The sequence below is a fragment of the Periplaneta americana genome, chromosome 13, assembly GCF_040183065.1.
Source record: "Periplaneta americana isolate PAMFEO1 chromosome 13, P.americana_PAMFEO1_priV1, whole genome shotgun sequence".
Lineage (NCBI taxonomy): Eukaryota > Metazoa > Arthropoda > Insecta > Blattodea > Blattidae > Periplaneta > Periplaneta americana.
This window is the reverse complement of record NC_091129.1, coordinates 37,449,115-37,464,027: the sequence shown is the minus strand read 5'-3', so window position 1 is coordinate 37,464,027 and position 14,913 is coordinate 37,449,115. Positions and strand designations below refer to the sequence as shown.

General features: G+C 42.4%; 1 protein-coding gene across 1 annotated transcript in view; it reads left to right on the top strand.

The window, feature by feature from the left end:
• The window catches only part of LOC138711802 (alpha-tocopherol transfer protein-like), a 53,964-nt gene that overhangs the window by 15,829 nt on the left and 23,222 nt on the right, over positions 1–14,913 (top strand). Inside the window, exons 2-3 of the mRNA XM_069843044.1 lie at positions 10,147–10,304; positions 13,334–13,502. Coding sequence (XP_069699145.1) covers positions 10,160–10,304; positions 13,334–13,502 — 314 coding nt within the window. The 5' untranslated portion in view covers positions 10,147–10,159. The remainder of the gene's footprint in view (positions 1–10,146; positions 10,305–13,333; positions 13,503–14,913) is intronic.

Genomic DNA, 14,913 nt, shown 5'->3' with positions numbered 1-14,913 from the left:
GCACCGAGTTTTCCTTGTTGGATGCCTATAGTAACATATGCTCCTACTACAAAAAAGAGTAATTAGAATAATAGTAGGTGTCAAATCTAGAGAATCCACAAATAAAGTCCATGGCTTTTTAGTATATTTTTTCATTAATAATCTTCCTTGCATGTAATCATGAAAACTTTGTAACTAATTTAACCGTTAATAGCATAAATATGAGCCAAAAAATGACTTTCGTACTCCATCGGCAAGTCTATCGTGCTATCAAAAAGGAGTGCGTTATATGGCAGTAAAAATTTTTAATAGCCTCCCTATGGATATGAAAAATGACACTCAAAACATAAGATTATTTAGGGCCAAATTAAAGAAGTACCTAATTTCTCACACCTTCTATTCTGTAGATGAACTCATGACATTCAACAGCACTTCATGAAATTTATAATAAAACTTTGTGTTGTACTAGTAGATTACATTGCAAACCTCTTCTGTATATATTTCAAATAAACTGTGACTATAAATTAAGAAGTTATAGTAGTGTTAAATTTTTGACTTGTTCCATATTCTAGTTGTGACGCAACGTACGAAGGCCATGAAATGTTAATAAACATAATATAATATAATATAATACAATACAATACAATACAATACAATACAATACAATACAATGCAATACAATACTGAAATTGCAAAAGGGTCCCCAAATCAATTTCCTAAAAGTTTCATAATTGAGTCCTAATTTTCAGTAAGCAATCGTAATCAAAAAGAAAAGAGCAACTTCCATCAATGACGAAATGTTAGCTGCTGTATTTACTGCAAAGCCAGAATTCTCCAATAGGGAAAAAAAACGATTTTATAGCGTTTATTAATAAGAATTGATTACCTATACACTGTGGAGAATTTTATAGCAATTTGTAAATTCAAAGTAAATTGTTTATTTCAGTAATAATGAAGTAAAACTCATTTTAGGCCAGTAGAATTATTATTAGAATAGCTTTGTACAGATATAATATAAGATTGACTATTTTTCAGTGTTTCAGAAAGTGATTGGAAATGGTGTGCTATGCAGATGCCACCTAAATTACTGAGTTATGGAATAAAGACTTATCAACAGTTATTTCTGAAATAAAAGATTCAATGTACAGTGACAAGTTTCAAAATATTTTGTACACTAATTTTGTATTTATAGAAATATATTATGTATATAAATCCCCAATGGTAGCTGCCCTTCAGTAAGGGTTGCCAAAAGACACAGATACTAAACAAATGAAATTAAAAATAAACTTAAAAACCTCATTTTTTATCCGTACCATGTTAACACAATTTACTTTTGGCACAGCTTGAAGATATCAATTTTGTTTAGTGACAACAATGACTCATCTCAATATAATGGTTAATTCTATTAGGAATTTCGCAGCAAGAGTGTCATAAGATTGGAAGATATTTCTATAAAGAGGTGTAGTGGAAGCCATATCTATCAATTATGCTATTCGTATTTATTATAATATACCTATCTGAGTCTCCATTGGAACAAATTATCCCAAGATGAATTTGGGATATAATTACTAACAACGTTACAGCATTTCAAAACTTTTAAAAGTCTCTCCTGAAAAGCCATAAATTTAGAGTTGTGATACTGTTATTGCAAATGAGCGATGCTATATATATTTCTATAAATCTTCATTCTTAACAGCTAGGTTAGGTTAGGTTAGGTTAGGTTAGGTTAGGTTAGGTTAGGTTAGGTAACGGTGGCTGGTGGCTACTTAGGGACGACTTTTGCACGTCGCCATACTGAGCCCTATTGTGCACCCCGATTGTTTGTGGAATGAATGAGGATGAGGTGTACCAGCACACCGGCCACTCACTCACCCAATTAGGGGCCCCTATACCCCCTGCCATATGTGAATACAGCCAAGATGACCAAGTAGCACAGGATTCATTTCAAGGGCCTTTCCACGGATTCGAAGCGCCCTTGGAAGTGCTCTTAAGGAATGAATCCTGGCAGAGATATTGTGGAAGACTGGGAACTCAGGAAAAGTTGCGGCGAGGATTCATACCCCATGTCTCTGGAATGACAAGAATAAGATGAATGATATATGAAATCTAAATTCTTTTTCTACACGGGAGGGGAATGGAAATGGACAGTGGCAATGAAAAATGTAACTGTGGATCTTAAGAGCTATCAGTTGAGCCTTTAGTTTTGAGAGGAAAGAGTTGAATGTGGCGCCAAATTCCACAGGGGAATAGGAGTGGGGCTCATACTGCTTTCTTTTCCTTAAATTGTGCTAATTAATTTCAAATCACTTTTATTTGTACACAAGTAACAATTACGTGAACATTTCACTGACAATAATGGCATGTACGTATTGTGACAGCGACGTGAGATTCGAACTCACGACCAGCGTCCCGCGAGAGAGAGCATATCGCGCGGGCTTCATGAAGCATGAGGGACGGCGCGACGAGGGGAAAGGGAAAGGCCCACGCGACGAGGGGAGAGTGCACGCGCAACTGCTGCATGCGGAGTAAGGGGGAATGGACCTTCCCGACCCTTCCAGAAATGCGTCGAAGTGGAGATATCCAGATAATTCTCTACACACCTGTAGAAGGTTCTCGCAACTATGATTTTGCTATAAAAGAAGAAGCGCCAGCGAACTCGGGCAGAGTTTTTCAGTTATTCAGTCAGTGAGTAAGCCAGAGCAAGCAAGCCAGCCGGAGTTCGACTCGAGTGTGCGTCCGCATCTGCGTCAGCATCCGAAGGCCTGAGTTCGAGTGCAGTGGCCGCAGTTGGAGGGACCCGAGTTCGAGTACAGTGAACTGTCTCTGAAGGTCTGTGGTTCGACATACTGTGAACTCGAGTGACTGAGATAGAAGAACTGTGAACTGAGAACGGGTAGTTCTGATTAGTAAATAGTGCTTTGTAAATATTAGTTAAGATTAACAGTTCATTGTTGTGCGTAATAGTCCAAGTAAATTGTCATTGTCGTCGGTGGAGTGCTATAACAAATACTGTGTTGAGTGAAAATCCAATTGTTGACGAGAGCGTTTAAGGCGAATTGTAGAAAGGAATTATTGTTGTGACGAATAAATTACATTGTTGTTACTAATAAAATTTACATTGGTGTCAGAATCGGGACATTATCGACAATGGAGAACCTACAGCAGATCCTGCAAGCCATCGCGGAAATGAAAGCTGAAATGAAAAACGACATAAGTGCAGTAAAAGCAGAAATGAAGAACGATATCAGTGAAGTAAAAGATAACATGAACAGGCACATTAGTGAGGTTAAGAACGACATAAGTGAAGTGAAAACGGAGATGAAAAGTGACATAAGCGGAGTGAAAGATGACGTCACTACGCAAATTGAAAGCGTTTCAGCCCACGTAGATGGAATTGTCGCCATCGTGAAAGACGAACTCAAAGCCGATCTTGAAAACCTAAACAAGAATTTTACAACTATAAACGAGACAGTAACCGAATTGAGACAGGAGGTAGACCATTTCGATGGCAAAATCCGTGATCTCGAGCGTCGTCAAGAGCAGACGACCGAGTTGCTGGACAAGACGAGTGAGATGATGGATAAACACGCTGAGGAAAACAAGCACATTCTCGCGTTGGTGGATCGCCAGGCTAGAGAACATAAACAGATAGTTGCCGAGGAGGTTCGACGTGCCATGCAAGAAGCGGCCACAGAGTTGAGGACTCCATATAGTGCCCCTGCGGAACCATCGGCTTCAGCCAGACATCACAACGTCAAGACGCCGAAGTTCGACGGTACGACGTCTTGGGCGATATTCCGTCGCCAGTTCGAGGCCATCGCAGAGCACAATGGGTGGACGCCAGCAGAGAAAACTACTCAGCTGCTGGCCGCGCTTCAGGGACAGGCGTCGGAGATTCTTCACAGCGTTCCAGAAGATGGGACAGCCGCTGAGATAATGGCGGCCTTGGAGGGACGTTATGGTGACCATCAACTTGTTGCAGCATTCAGGACCCAACTGAAAACGAGGGTCCAACAGTCAGGCGAGTCCCTGCAAGAATTCGCGATGGCGGTGGAACAACTGGCCCATAAGGCGCTCAGGGGCCTACCTAATGACTTCATCGCTGGAGAGGCGGCCTACACCTTCGGCAGCGGAGTTCGAGACCCGGAAATAAAGCAACAGCTACTCCTGGTAGAGCATCGCACCATCAATGCAGCTCTGGCGGCGGCCCTCAGGATGCAGGCAGCCAAGTTGACGGCGAACCTCTCGGCATCGCACCGGATTAGGAGCGTCGCGGCGGCCGACGTCGAGGAACGTCAACCGAAATCACGCGAGCGACGAAGACGAGGAGTGCCCACCTGCTGGTCCTGCGGCGAGCCTGGACACCTGAGGAGGGACTGTGACCGATCTGGTCACAAACAGGAAAACTAAAAGGGGCCGATGCGATGAGGGGCACGTCGGCGCCGTCATCACCATCCCCTCGGCTGATCTTGAAGACGGTTAACAGAAGATGCGACGATGGTCTGATTGCTGACGGATGGATAAGAGGCCGCCCATGCAGAGTACTGGTAGACACCGGGGCGTCGCTCACTATCGCCAGACCGGAAGTCGTGCGTGGCCTACCTGGGAGGACGCCGCTGCGCCGGTATGAGCTACGTACTGCCTCAGGCGAGAACCTGCCCATCCAAAAGGAGGTTTTCCTGGATCTGACATTGGGAAAGAGGAGACTGGAGATGTGGGTGTTCGTCGCCAACATCACTGAAGACGTCATCCTGGGACTCGACGCCATGCGGATCTTCGATGCAACGGTGGACGTCAGGCGCCGTATCCTGCGTTTTGGTCAGGATGAAGTGTTCCTGAGGGACGTCGAAGACCAACCCATGGCCAGCAGACTCACCCTGGAGAATCATGTGACAATCCCGGCAGGCTGCGAGATGGTGGTGACGGCAAGACTGGACGGACAACCTAAGAGAAACCTGCTCCTCGATTCGCAAACAACTCCGATAGATGGGGTTTATGTGGCCAGATCCCTACTCCCGAATCAGAAGGTGGTACCGGTGAGGGTCCTGAATGTCACCAATCGGGACAAGGAGGTGCCTAGCGGAACTGTACTAGGTAACGTCGAGCCGGTGGTGTCTGTGACGTCTCTGGCAGATAACGAGGAGTGTCACCGACCACGTCCAGATCTACACCCATCACTGAAAGAGCTGGCTCGAGAATTGGCGGAGAATTTAAGCAAAAGAGAAAGAAGACAAGTCCACGATCTACTGACAGAATTTCAAGACGTGTTCAGTCTGTCTGAAAACGACTACGGGAGAACGGAGAAAGTTCAGCACCGCATCGACACCGGAAATGCTCGCCCAATCAGACAACCTCCTCGACGCGTCCCTCTAGCTAAACAGAGGGAGATTGACAACCAACTGGAGGGCATGAAAGCAAAAGGGATCATCGAGGAATCCGACAGCCCTTGGTCATCACCTGTAGTGCTGGTGAAGAAGAAGAATGGGGACCTGCGTTTCTGCGTGGACTACAGAAGACTGAATGACGTCACTAAGAAGGACTGCTTTCCGCTTCCACGAATTGACGATACCTTGGACACCCTGGCCGGAGCAGAGTGGTTCTCGACGTTGGATCTCAAGTCAGGATACTGGCAGGTGGCGCTACATCCTGAGGACAAGGAGAAAACGGCATTCTCTACAGGCCAGGGACTATGGCAGTTCACCGTTATGCCGTTCGGCCTCTGCAACGCCCCGGCTACATTCCAGAGACTAATGGAGTCCGTAATGAGAGGCCTGACATACGACACCTGATTGCTGTACCTTGATGACGTCATCGTGGTGGGCAAGACTTTCGGCGAACAGCTGTTGAACCTGAGGAAAGTGTTCGAAAGACTGCGACAAGCCAGACTGAAGTTGAACCCGAAGAAATGTCATCTATTCCAGAAGAAGGTCAACTACTTGGGACACGTAGTAGGGCCCAACGGAGTGGCCACGGACCCGGAGAAGCTACAAGCCGTCAGAGGATGGCCGAGACCGAGGGACAAGCAGGAGCTGCGCCGCTTTCTCGGCCTCTGCACTTATTACAGAAGGTTCGTAGCTGGGTACGCCAACATCGCTAAGCCTCTAACCCAGCTGACCAAGGAGAAACGACAATTCCAGTGGACAGACGAGGCGGAGTCATCCTTCCAGTCGCTGAAAGAAGCCCTCTGCACTGCTCCTGTACTGGGATATCCCATCCCTGGAAGGAAGTTCACGCTCGACACTGACGCTAGCAACGTAGGCATCGGCGGAGTACTCTCTCAGGAACAGGACGGGCAAGAGAGGGTGATTGCCTACTTCAGCCGAACACTATCCAAGGCTGAGAGAAACTACTGTGTGACGCGTAGAGAACTTCTTGCCATTGTGGAAGCCCTGAAGCACTTCCACAAATATTTGTATGGCCAGGAATTCCATCTGAGGACAGACCATTCTGCACTCACCTGGCTATTGGGCTTCAAGAATCTGGAGGGGCAGACCGCCCGTTGGGTTCAACGTCTGCAGGAGTACAACTTCACCTCTGAACACCGACAAGGGAAGAAACATTCCAACGCTGATGCCCTGTCACGACGTCCGTGCCCGGATGGCTGCAAACACTGCCTGAAAGTAGAAGAGCGGGATGGCGCCCACGCAGTCCGAGCAATTGCCGCCCAGCCGAGCCCAGGATGGAATAACGCCGCCATAAGGAGGGAGCAGCTGGAGGACCCAAACATTGGACCGCTACTACGTGATGTGGAGTCCGGCCAGAGACCAGTATGGGCCGATATCGCCAACCGTAGCACCACTTACAAGAGCTACTGGGCCCAGTGGGAATCCTTCACTGTCAAGGACGGTATCCTGAAGAGGATTTGGGAGTCGGCCGATGGAAGGACCCGCATAGAACAACTTGTCCTGCCCAGGAGCAAGGTGAAGGAAGTGCTGGAGGAGACTCATGCTGGAGTGACTGGAGGCCACCTGGGAGCCAACAGGACGCTGGACAAGTTAAGGCAGAGGTTCTATTGGTTGCATCAGAGAACCGACACGGAACAATGGTGCCGAAGATGCGACACCTGTGCAGCCAGTCGCGGACCAAGGACCCGCAGCAGGGGAGCCATGCAGCAGTACAACGTGGGAGCTCCTTTTGAGAGGATCGCCATTGACGTTGCTGGACCGTTCCCGGTCACGGATCGCGGGAACCGCTACCTGCTAGTCGCCATGGATTACTTCACAAAATGGCCAGAGGTGTACGCGATTCCCAACCAAGAGGCTTCGACGGTGGCCGACGCGCTGCTTGACAACTTCATCTGCCGATTCGTGGTGCCCCGGGAATAGCATAGCGATCAGGGGCGCAACTTCGAATCCAACCTGATGGGAGAATTGTTCGAGCGTCTGGGGGTGCATAAAACCAGGACCACTCCCCTCCACCCACAGTCCGACGGCATGGTGGAACGATACATCAAAACCGTGGAGGAGCACCTGCGGAAGGTGGTGTCCAACCATCAGCGAGACTGGGACGCCAGAGTTCCACTGTTCCTCTTGGCCTACAGAGCTTCGGTCCACGATACAACAGGGATGACACCGGCAAACATGGTCTTCGGGAGAGAGCTGCGCCTGCCCTGTGATCTGCTGTTTGGCACGCCACCCAGCGCCGACCAGCCAGCGACTGACTATGTGGCAGAACTCACCGAGAAGTTGAATGGAGTTCACCAACTGGCCAGAGAGCACCTCAAGATGGCCAGCGACAGGATGAAGGTGCGCTACGACAGATTAGCCAACTCTGCAGGATTCCAGGAGGGCGACCTGGTGTGGCTGTATCGACCTACCAGGATCAAAGGGAAATCACCAAAGCTGCAGCGTGCCTGGGATGGACCATACCGCTTGGTGACCCGGATCAACGACGTGGTGTACCGCATCCAGCGACAACCTCGAGGGAAGATGATGGTGGTGCATCTGGACCGATTAGCAGCCTACCAAGGGACTGCCCGGGACGAGCAGCCCTAAGGAGGGAGCAATGTGACAGCGACGTGAGATTCGAACTCACGACCAGCGTCCCGCGAGAGAGAGCATATCGCGCGGGCTTCATGAAGCATGAGGGACGGCGCGACGAGGGGAAAGGGAAAGGCCCACGCGACGAGGGGAGAGTGCACGCGCAACTGCTGCATGCGGAGTAAGGGGGAATGGACCTTCCCGACCCTTCCAGAAATGCGTCGAAGTGGAGATATCCAGATAATTCTCTACACACCTGTAGAAGGTTCTCGCAACTATGATTTTGCTATAAAAGAAGAAGCGCCAGCGAACTCGGGCAGAGTTTTTCAGTTATTCAGTCAGTGAGTAAGCCAGAGCAAGCAAGCCAGCCGGAGTTCGACTCGAGTGTGCGTCCGCATCTGCGTCAGCATCCGAAGGCCTGAGTTCGAGTGCAGTGGCCGCAGTTGGAGGGACCCGAGTTCGAGTACAGTGAACTGTCTCTGAAGGTCTGTGGTTCGACATACTGTGAACTCGAGTGACTGAGATAGAAGAACTGTGAACTGAGAACGGGTAGTTCTGATTAGTAAATAGTGCTTTGTAAATATTAGTTAAGATTAACAGTTCATTGTTGTGCGTAATAGTCCAAGTAAATTGTCATTGTCGTCGGTGGAGTGCTATAACAAATACTGTGTTGAGTGAAAATCCAATTGTTGACGAGAGCATTTAAGGCGAATTGTAGAAAGGAATTATTGTTGTGACGAATAAATTACATTGTTGTTACTAATAAAATTTACAGTATGTACTATATAGGATAAACTGTAAGTAATGTCAATAATTTCAGGGGGTTATTCTTTCAGGTATTTGAACAAAAATAGTAATAGTGTAACACGATTTTTATTATATTTCCTTCCTCTTCGAGACAAAAAAATTGTTTACATTTTTAGTACATGTCTGGTAAGCCAATGATTTCCAAATATGATCAAACAATTTAAGAGAGAAGTGTATATAACATAAATAATTTTAGTTTTGTCCTGTAAATGTGCATACATTTTATCTCAACGTAACTTTTCGTTCTGAAAAAGAATTTAAAAATGTTCTGCAGAAATAAGGTAAAATAACCTACTTAAAGAAAAGAATCTAAATAAGTAACATTTTATCCTACACACTGTGCAGATTAAGAAAGAAAACATAATAAAAGAAACGGATGAATTAATTAATTAATCAGTGAATGGATGAAGAAATGGATGAACGGTGAACGAAGGAATGAATGAATCAATGAAGGAACGAACGAACGAACCAATGAAATATATCATATATTGCTATGAATTAACATTCTACATCAAACAATAATTTATACCTACTTCAACTGCGAGGTTATGAAATAGAATAAAGTGTTCAAAAACACGGCCAATAATATATTTTAATAATGAATTGTATGATCATCTTGAATATTTCTTTGTCGTAATTTTTATTTATTTTATTTTTACTGAGAAAAATAAAGGCCACGATATAAATCTTTCATGTATCTTTGATTATGCTTAATATAGTTTCACATAAGAAAGTAAGAGAACCTGCAACACTTTTAATTATGAGCATGTTAATTTGAAACACCTCCCCTACTCCCAAATAAATAGTAAATCAATGACAGTTCCTCTGTCTGGTGATAGGATATACCGTTGGGAAAGATGCGGGAGACAGGTATCGTAAATTCTGAGTTCTGAGAGCATATTATACTATATTCATACATAATTATGATACAAGATTTATATGCAGAGACCCGAAGTACAGCATAATATACCTGCATTTCTTCCCTAACTGTAACCTGCAGAATTTTTTCAACATTTTTCCTCAAGTCAAGGACTTTTTTTTTAAGTGAACTGTAACAATAAAACGACGAAATGTCGCAGGATTCGTCAGGCTAAGGTTTTATCCATGTCAACTCCTGTTGCTTAATTTAAATCTCTCAGAATTACAAAGTTATGCTTCGTATTTAAGTATGTTACATCGGAGCTACAAAATATTATATTAAGGCACTATGTTGTAATCTGTATCGTGTAGGTAACTACATTAGATCATATCTACTTAATACGTAACGCACAGCTACAAAATCAGTACGAATCATTATTTCCACACATTGAAGCTACAACATTTTAAACATAAGCATTACACATTTACTAACGGAAATAATTATTACATGTTTTTATTTCAGACTACGAAATATAATGGCGAGAGAATTCCGATCACCGAATAAAGACGTGGTACAAAAAATCTGGAAAGAATTTGGATTAAATGAACAAAGGGTGAAGGAATCGGTAGAAGCTCTGAAGAAATGGCTAGCAATGGAGCCCCATCTGCCTGAAGAATCTGGTACGTGACAAATATACACGTTTGTGTTGCATGTGAATTAATACGTTCGTTCATTTACATAGACTATTTATTCATGTTAGCGTGGGCATTTCTAATCTTTAAATGAGGTGAAACAGTGGCGTAGTATATCAGAATCGCATGCAAGCATACGCTTAAATGATATTATACGTCATTGCTCGAAGGGTAGAAATATCCGCGCTGAACACACCATGGTTAAGTTTATGTCAAACTTAAACAACTCTACCCTTGCAATCTAAGTCTTGATATATAAAAAATGACTATATTCAATATGAGTTATACATAAACTTCTAAAATGGGAAACATCTGAACGAAAACTTTGGCTGATTTCAGGGATCCAGTAACACAAACATATGAAAGTTTGCAATAAAAGATTTGAAGCAAAACTAAAAATAGCATACAATATACTGCCAATATTATTATGCGAAATTGTTTTAGTTTCTATATAGGAAACTGTGCAGAATGGATAACGAATCCCTCAGGATCTTCATACAATTACTTTTACATTTTCACAAGTGTGGCTAAAGACGAGATGTGTAGATGTCATGTATTTAAATAATGTTCCTCTTGCACAAAAAAGAGAGAAACTTTACCTCCCATGCAATGTAACTCTCTGCGGTGGCTGGGTAGTGAGACCTTGAGACTGTCATGCAGGCGGCCCGGGTTCGATTCCCTGTCAAATCTGTGATTTTATTCATTGAAGAAATTCATAGTGACACTTGTGGCGGACAAGGTCGCAGTAAAACCCGGGATTCTCCCGTTTTCCCCCAAATTAGGCATATACATCATTCCGTCACCATTTCTCCATTTCGTTATCATTCCGTAGCATTCCCCGAACGCTGGCTGGCGACGTATGGAAGGTGCAGGCCTAGGTCGAGAGGAGTTGCCTGCTCGAAACCTGGGAACACAGAAAACTTACTGTGGTCAGCCAGTGTGGGTTTGGGAATGTATCACCAGAGGGTCAGAACAATAGATCTTAACAGGCCGCAGTGCCGGGCCATAGTGTCCCCCTTCTTTAAATTCAATGCAATTCAAAATCCCTTGTAATGTTGTACCTCTCACTTAAGCGAGGAATGCATTGGCTGTAGATGGAATCTTTTCGATATTGATTTGAGTAACCTGCTGCTGAAAATTTTCCAAAATGTATCATCGGATCAAAAAATAAGACTCCCTTCACTGCGTCGATCTAATTCCACAATGTCCGTTCCTCTTATTGATCCTCCTCTCCTAAGCAATGAACCTCTTCGTACAGTTTCCACTGTGTTTTACGGAGACTGGTTGCGATAAAACTTAACTCTGCGGTGACGTAATTTCCGTAATAATGCTTGTTTTGGCAGTACCCCACATTTGACTGAGAGTGTCGACTGACTTCCTGGCATCCCGGCTGGCGGCATAGTTGGTCTATCAAAGATCGACCAGGAACGGATCGTCCTGCTGATATATTAGTGAACATCTTGATGGTATTAGTTCACTTCGAGGAGGATAACATTTTCTGTCGCTGATCCAATAGATTTCGGATCTTCCGTTTATAATACCACCCATTTTCCTTTTTGAGCGAGACACACCACCGTTCAAATGATCTCCGCTACAATTCATTTCGTAAACATCGTCCTATCAGAGGAAGGTTTTCATCGCTGCATAGGATATTTAATCTGCGAAGAACTTCTCGATTTCACTCTCGAGAATGAAGATATCCATAATTTATTTTGATAAGACGACTAGCGATGTTGTAGTGCTGCACATGGTCTTTCCATTCAGCTTTAACTATCCTAAAGTTTCGCAGTGTCTTCGGAGCATATAGTATATCGGTCGGACAGTCATGTGAAAAACCTATAATTTCCTTCATATTCGTACGAATAATTTGTCAATGTCATGTACAAGTAAAAATGTTTAGGAATGTTATTAAATTTTTTACTTGGAAGTGAATAAATAGTCCTTCGCCAAATATGAAGAGTACAGGGAAAAAAATTTGATTAGTCATTTTTTACTGTTTTTATAGGAGAGATAGTTGAAAGTTGCAAGACCCATTATAGTCCTGTATTATAGTCTTTGGATTATCATTCTTAAAATTTCTTTTGAATAATAAGGTTGTCATTCTGTTCAGTTAAACTACAGAAATCAACACTACCTGAGCTATTACATGTCATCTAAAAGATCTATTAGTTTCACTTTTACCCCAATCTACTTCGTAACAAACTAAGTGATTTAAACAAGTGCTATACAAATTGCTTCTTACACAATGATTCAGCGTTTTTAGTATTATGAAGTTCTTAACGTCATCATTCAAGTTTTATATAAAAACAAAGAAAGAACAGTTATATTCGCCCTATTCAACGGCAAGGCACTATAGAACTCAAATGACAGAACAACAAAAGCGACCAAACAAGTGTTCTTTTATAAAAGTTTTTAAATTTTTATATTGTTGTTGTATTATAAGTTTTATATTGCATTTTAGAAATTGATTGATATTAAGTAAGCTTAGTATTACTATTAGCACTAATTACTAGTAGACACACAAGTACAAGCGACATCCATAAATGTTTCACACACTCAATCACGAAAAGGAAGTTCACAGAACACACACACCATGGCTAGGTTTTCAATCATTTACAAACTTAATAGCTAATTTATAATTATAATGCATCTGAAGATACAAAAAAATAGTATCGAAAACGTTCATGTAAAAATCTTACTCATGTAAATGACTATTGTAGTAGATAAGCATTGGCGGCTTAATAATTGCACATTAAATTCCCGGAGTTTGTCGGTTCAATTACTTTTCATCTCGTATATATACATATACATATCTCAGAAATATGAATAATTTAATATCCTAACAAGATATTACATAAAGAATATCACCGAAATAAACTCTGAGCAATTATATGAATATAATAACTGAATTTTCATAGTTTACATTAAAGAAATTTCCAATTAAGAGGAAATAATCACACAGTGCACAGAAGTGATCAACGTTTCTTCTTATTCCACTGCATTTTCTTTGTGTTTAGGCAGTTTACATGAGGCGCGATTAGAACGCTGGTTGATACGCTGCAAGAACAGCATGGAGAGAACAAAGCAGTCCATAGACTTGTACTACACGCTCAAGTCTCTCTCCCCTGAAATGATGTCGGACTGGAACACACAGAGCAAGTGGTTTAAAACTATCAGTAAATTAGCGTAAGTGGACTCCTAATTTGTTATGGGGTATTAATGCAAATCTTAATGTTAACGCATAAACTGAGCCATTCATATTTCATTTTCATGTCACCGCCGTTGATCACATATACCACATTATTTAGTTTTGGGACGTAAACTACGGAAAATTTTCAAGTCAACAGGGCTACATTAAAGCAAAGGAAAATAACTGTTTCAAAATTTCTCAATCTTAAGTGATACCAAAAATTATGACGAAGTAAAAAATATATCTTTAAATGCTTACATAAATGCAAATTTTCAGCAATTATAATTACAGCAAAAAAGAAAATACTTTTTGATATGCAATGACTTTGTTTTTATAGAAAGTATGAGCGCACATATAACATCGAAGGTCAAAAAATTGATTTTTCATTTTTCTAAGATCATATATTCACATAATATGACATTAAAATTTCTTTCACAGACAAAGTTATATGATATCTGTAAAATTCACCAAATTATGCATTTTAATAACTTACCAGGCATGAACTAAACCAGGCAGCTATTTGTATCGATCGTTCTTTTAAATATAAGTTCTATGGCCAAAAAATTCATTTTTTCTTCGGCTTTTTAATTAATATGTAAAGCGCCCAATGGGCAAAAATACACAACGAGAAATACTCTAAACTAAAATATACACTAGCCCTATCACAATACAAACTAAATATGGTCTGTGGATAAGCTTCGGGGCTTCTACCGCGTTGCCTTGGTGTTGGTGGCTGACGTTTCGACCGCTGTGATGTGGTCATCTTCAGAGCAGTTGGATAAGGATATAGTCTGCGAGCTCATATTTTATATATATATATATTATATATATATATATATATATATATATATATATATAGTCTCGATGGGGGGAGTATTTTCGTTGATAGGTCGTAGGTTCTCCTTCTGGCATCTGATTGGTCTTTCGTTGTCCAATCCGGTTGAGGTCTGTATGGAGGGGAGTATTCATATTAAATACTGGCCCTCATAAGCTCCGAAAGAGTGACCTTGATACCGTGACCATGATCCCAGAAGGAGAACCTACGACCTATCACCTAAAGTACTCCCCCCCATTGAGACTACTATATATATACACACACGAGACCTACCCATGGACAGAACATTTATGTGTGTATGTTCAGAATGCCTGGAATATCGTGTCTAAGAACAGTCGCTATTTGCAGAGACTAGTCAATTCCATGCTCACTCGACTGCAAGATGATCGAGATAAGAGGAAGATAGACTAAATATTGAATTGTGGCTTTTTGTTTTGTTTTTTTTGTACGCTTAATTGTTTGAATGTTTTAAGGCCGACGCCAGTAAATTTGTTTTGTTTATGCCACGAAAGATATTTTTATTGAGAATAAAATATTTTTTCTTTGCATTTGCAGCCACAATATCATAATGA